The sequence below is a fragment of the Phalaenopsis equestris genome, unplaced genomic scaffold (genome assembly GCF_001263595.1).
Source record: "Phalaenopsis equestris unplaced genomic scaffold, ASM126359v1 Scaffold000546, whole genome shotgun sequence".
NCBI classification, from domain to species: Eukaryota; Viridiplantae; Streptophyta; class Magnoliopsida; order Asparagales; family Orchidaceae; genus Phalaenopsis; species Phalaenopsis equestris.
The window spans coordinates 214,857-219,296 of record NW_018164986.1 but is presented as its reverse complement, the minus strand read 5'-3'; the positions used below and the strand labels follow the sequence as shown (position 1 = coordinate 219,296).

At 37.3% G+C, this 4,440-nt stretch overlaps 1 protein-coding gene across 1 annotated transcript; it reads right to left on the bottom strand.

The window, feature by feature from the left end:
- Positions 1 to 322: 322 nt before the first annotated feature.
- Positions 323 to 2,842, bottom strand: LOC110029084 (acyl transferase 5-like). The gene is made up of 2 exons (XM_020731209.1): positions 2,406 to 2,842; positions 323 to 1,374 (listed from the first exon to the last, which is right to left on the bottom strand). The coding sequence occupies exons 1-2, from the start codon at positions 2,817 to 2,819 to the stop codon at positions 529 to 531; spliced, it is 1,260 nt and encodes a 419-aa protein (XP_020586868.1). The 5' UTR covers positions 2,820 to 2,842; the 3' UTR covers positions 323 to 528.
- Between the last annotated feature and the right edge of the window lie 1,598 nt (positions 2,843 to 4,440).

Sequence of the window (4,440 nt, the reverse complement as noted above, 5' to 3'; positions counted from 1 at the left end):
CATTCCAATTGAGCAAGAGTTCAAGTCAAGGCTCCCAAAAAACCTTTCGGTCACACTAAAGCAAAACCTATAATACTTTGTTTAGTCCCTTTCAAAATAGAGGTCCCTATGCAATTTTAAATGGGAGTTCATGTTGAGAATAGGGGTTATAGGATCATAGTCAAAAAGGTTAAGAAGGTTTAGTATACCTGTTCTAAGTTACTGTTCACTTTTCCTCCTTTCACTCATTTAAACTCTATTTCTTGGGTGTAATCCACATGACATTTTTAGATTCAACATCATCAAAGGTAATCGAATTGACATTCAATATCAAACAAAACATTTAATTTATTCAATTAAAACATGCCCTTACACATCAAACAATATTTGCTTAATCACTAAACATCAATGAAAGAAACAATAAAACAAAAGCAAACAAAACAAATTAGGAAGTATTAGTCTAAAATCCTCTAACACTTGAATTGCATTTAAGATACCCCGCATTCCAAACTTTCACTTCAAGTGTATCCGCAACATAGACACTTTCAATTAAAACTCCCTCATCTCATTCTGAAATTCCTCCAAATGCTTTTCCAGAACACACTGCGTCATGACCCTTGTTCCTTGCATTGACACTGGTAGAGCCCCGATGATCGCCACTGCCATGAAATCATAGTAAGCAAATGGTATGACATTCACTGGTTTCGGTTTCCCCCACCCATAATCCACCTCCCTAAACCCTAACCTTGTCCAGTCCGACACGAATAGAGAATTGTAACTGAAGTTCACCTGAAAAGGATCCTCCTTATAGTCCCCAATGGCCCATTTAGCGAACTCTTTTGGCAGGCTGCTCTTCGCATCCCTTATGATTTTCACCAAGTCCACAAGGTTCGACTCTGACACTCTTCCGGCAGTGGAAGTAACTGTTACAGGGTAGAAACAGTTGCCATAATACCCTCCCTCCGGGGGAAGAATATCAGCGAGAAGGTGGCGAATGTTGGCAAAGAAGCAGATGTGAACCAACTCGTTGGGCTCGAACCCGATAGCGCGGGTTCGAGACTGCCACACCTTGGCAACAGAGGCGTCGAAGGTGGAGCAGTGTTTGCCTGTGGAATGGAAGAAGTCTGCTTTCAACTGTAGAATGTTGTTGGTTGAGAAATCAATGGTTGTGTATTGAAGCTTTATGTTGGGGAAAGCAGGAGGAGGGTCTGATTGCTTGAGCTTGAGCGGATTCGGGATGAGATCACGACCCCAGATGGGGTTGATAGTGAGTTTTGGCAGCCCACGGGCCAACTCTCCAATGGCGTGTACGAACTGAGCGGCGCCGAGGCCGTCTGCCAAGGTGTGGAATGAGAGGATGCCAATCACGAAGCCGCCGCACGTGAACTCGGTCACCTGTAAGGAAAAATGGTCACCACCATAAGCTTTCTTTTCTACAAAATTATAGTGAAATTGATCACACTTTCATATGTTTAAGACCCAGGAACAAAAGATTTTTTGTTGAAAAACTATTATCGCAGTTTTATTTCACAAAATTTTCCCCTGGTTAAAGCAAATTTTAATTAATATATTTATTTGATAACCAAATGGAAATTGAAGAAATGAATCAATTTCATACTTATAACACTTCAAATTTCCCTCAAATTTCCATGCGGCTTTACTCAGTAAAATCAATTTCATAAGACTACGCTCAAATGAATGGGCAGTGATAAATATAATAATAAACAAATATCTTATTTTCGTTGAATTCCTCCAGCCCAGACGCAGCCTGCGAATGAATGCAGAGAAATTTTAAAGTATCATGCACTGATAAGATGTTTTGTGTGGGGAACCTTCAAGAAGTCTTTATTTTCACGAAAACTTCCACTGGTCCTTTACGAGCAACTTTTTTCAGAAACACGTCTCTCGTTTTATGTGTATTTATGTGAGAATAACATATATATATATATATATAGAGAGAGAGAGAGAGAGAGAGAGAGAGAGAGAGAGAGAGAGAGAGAGAGAGAGAGAGAGAGAGAGAGATTATAGCTAGTATTTTTAGAAAAAAATACAAACAATAATATTAACAAGCTTAAGTTAATATTTATTATGCATACTTAAGTTAGTATGGAGGATCTTCCTTTAAAGAAAATTTATAATAGCGAAGTTTTCTACTTTTAATTTATTGTGATGTTAAATAGTTAAATGTTATTTTTAAATGAAATCTAACTTATCCTGGTAGAGTAAGATGTATTATCCTAGTCTAACCATTTCCATACATTATTTTGTAGTTATTACTATAAAAAAAATCTATAAACATAATTATAAGAAATTTTAGAATAGGATCTCATAATCAAACTTGATCCGATTAAAACATTGATTAATAAGAAAGATATGGTTGCTGCATAACTAATTAACAACTAAGACTTTGTGTCTCATGAACACACCTGCATCATGAATGGGATGTCGATGGACTCAATAATATCTTGCGAGACCGCCGGAAAAAGCTCATCCGCCGGGATCATTAGAGGTTGATCGAGAAACCTCACATCCTCGAGCGTACAATCAGCAACAGCCTCAACAAACAACACACCCTCGCCTTTGCACGACAACTTCACTTCACCATCATCAGGATCATCGATGAACCGGCCTGCGAATGGGTAATAAGGTACGAGGGCTTTTGACAAAGCCTGTTTGATGGTTTCCGCCGCACTCTCGCCGGTCTTAAACACATGCAAGGATCGGACAATGTGGCGAAGGCCGGGGACGCGATCGATGGGAGACAGAAGAAGGACTTCCGTCGGCGTCGGCTCCGCCGGGGTGACAAGCCCGCTTAGTTTTCGGGTCACTGAGAACACCATAGCAGCTGTTGCTTGGCTGGGGAAGGGAGGGAAGTTTGAATGGCTCGAGGAAATGGTACGTGGGGTTTTTATGGTCGAAGGAGGGCGCGGAGTGCTACCTTTTGTTGACGCGGGGGGTAGTTGGTATGGCGATACGTGTACGATGGGATGGAGGAAAGAGAGATGGGTGTGAAATTGCCACCCCATGTTCGGCATATGCACATAGTTGGGTCAACTCAAAAAAAGCCAATAAATGACAAGATGTGAAAATAAAAATTTAAAATATTAAGATAACTATATAAAAAGACTTTTTTTTTTTTTTCTGAATGAATAAGTTTGGTAAATTAGTTCGGGACTCAGATTTAATAAAAACAAACAGAATGCGTGAAAATTCGTTGTTCGGATAGATTAAAGCTAAATCTACCTATTAATAAACTAGGTAACACCGCCTAAATGTTTAGCTGCCCTTTTTCTTGGAAACATCACCTTATCCTTTTTATTTTATCTTATTATTTAAGCAATTTCAAATTATGTTAAGGGTTGGTATAGTTCCTGTGATGGATAAGATTAGAGGAAGTCGTCTTAAATGGTGTGGTCATATTAAACGTCGACCAATTGATGATTTAATTAGGAGAGTAGATATTTTTATGTTCAATTTAAGTTAAGAAATACAGAGGTAGTCCTAAGAAGACTCGGACTTATGTAAAAAAAAACGGATCTTAACTTATTAGAACTAAATGAAAATATAACACTAAATAAGACGCAATTGAGAAAAAAAATTCCTGTAGCAAACCTCACATAATGCGATTAAGGCTTTATTGTTGTTTTATTTAAGCGGTTTCATGATATTCTAGTAAAACATGTTCAAGAAAAACATCCTCATAGAAGAGCAGTAAGTCAAGAAAGTTTAAATTAAAAATAAATTCTGATATAATTTTTTTTATAACAAAATAAAACTGGACATAATTTATTGTGCGGCAAAGTTGTCATCCAATTATTCTAGAAGAACACATCATGTGGCCAATTGCGCTAACAGAAGTATACAAGCTCATTTATGAATCGTGCAGTTTATTTTTACTGCGTGAAAATATTATTAATAATATTATTTTGCAACAAAAAATTGATCATACTTAGCCTGTCATATTTCAGCGTGCATTTTCTGTCCGGACATCTGACGTATCTCTACGTGCGGTGCAGATTATTCCTGAGTTATTTTCAGGTTATTTCTGGGTTATTTTCAATAATTCCGAAATAACCCAAAAATAAAGACCGCGGATTATTTCTGGATTTTTAAAAATAACTCAGAAATAACCTAAAAATAATTCAGGAATACCATACGCCGTACGTAGAGCTACGTCAGGAGTCCACACAAAAAATTTTTTGCATATTTCAAGACTGTATTTCACATTGCAACTTATTATTCATGATCGTATAAGTCCGTAATAAATTGCAATGAATACCATTCTCTCTCATGCTTCATCAACAAAACAAGCCCCAAATCAAAATGTTTTGTCATTTTACCTTCGAATTTCTTAAGACCGTTCGTTTATCTTCTGTTTCCTTTTTGTGATCTTCAAATTGAAGAGGAAGATGAAGGAGGGAACAAAATTTGGGGTTTTTTTCTATAATTAATGTTTAATGC

Excerpts from the sequence above, each read along its gene's own strand:
- LOC110029084 (XM_020731209.1), bottom strand. The coding sequence starts at position 2,819 with ATGGTGTTCTCAGTGACCCGAAAACTAAGCGGGCTTGTCACCCCGGCG. Across the intron at positions 1,375-2,405 it reads ACATCCCATTCATGATGCAG|GTGACCGAGTTCACGTGCGG; the intron begins GTGTGTTCATGA and ends TTTTCCTTACAG.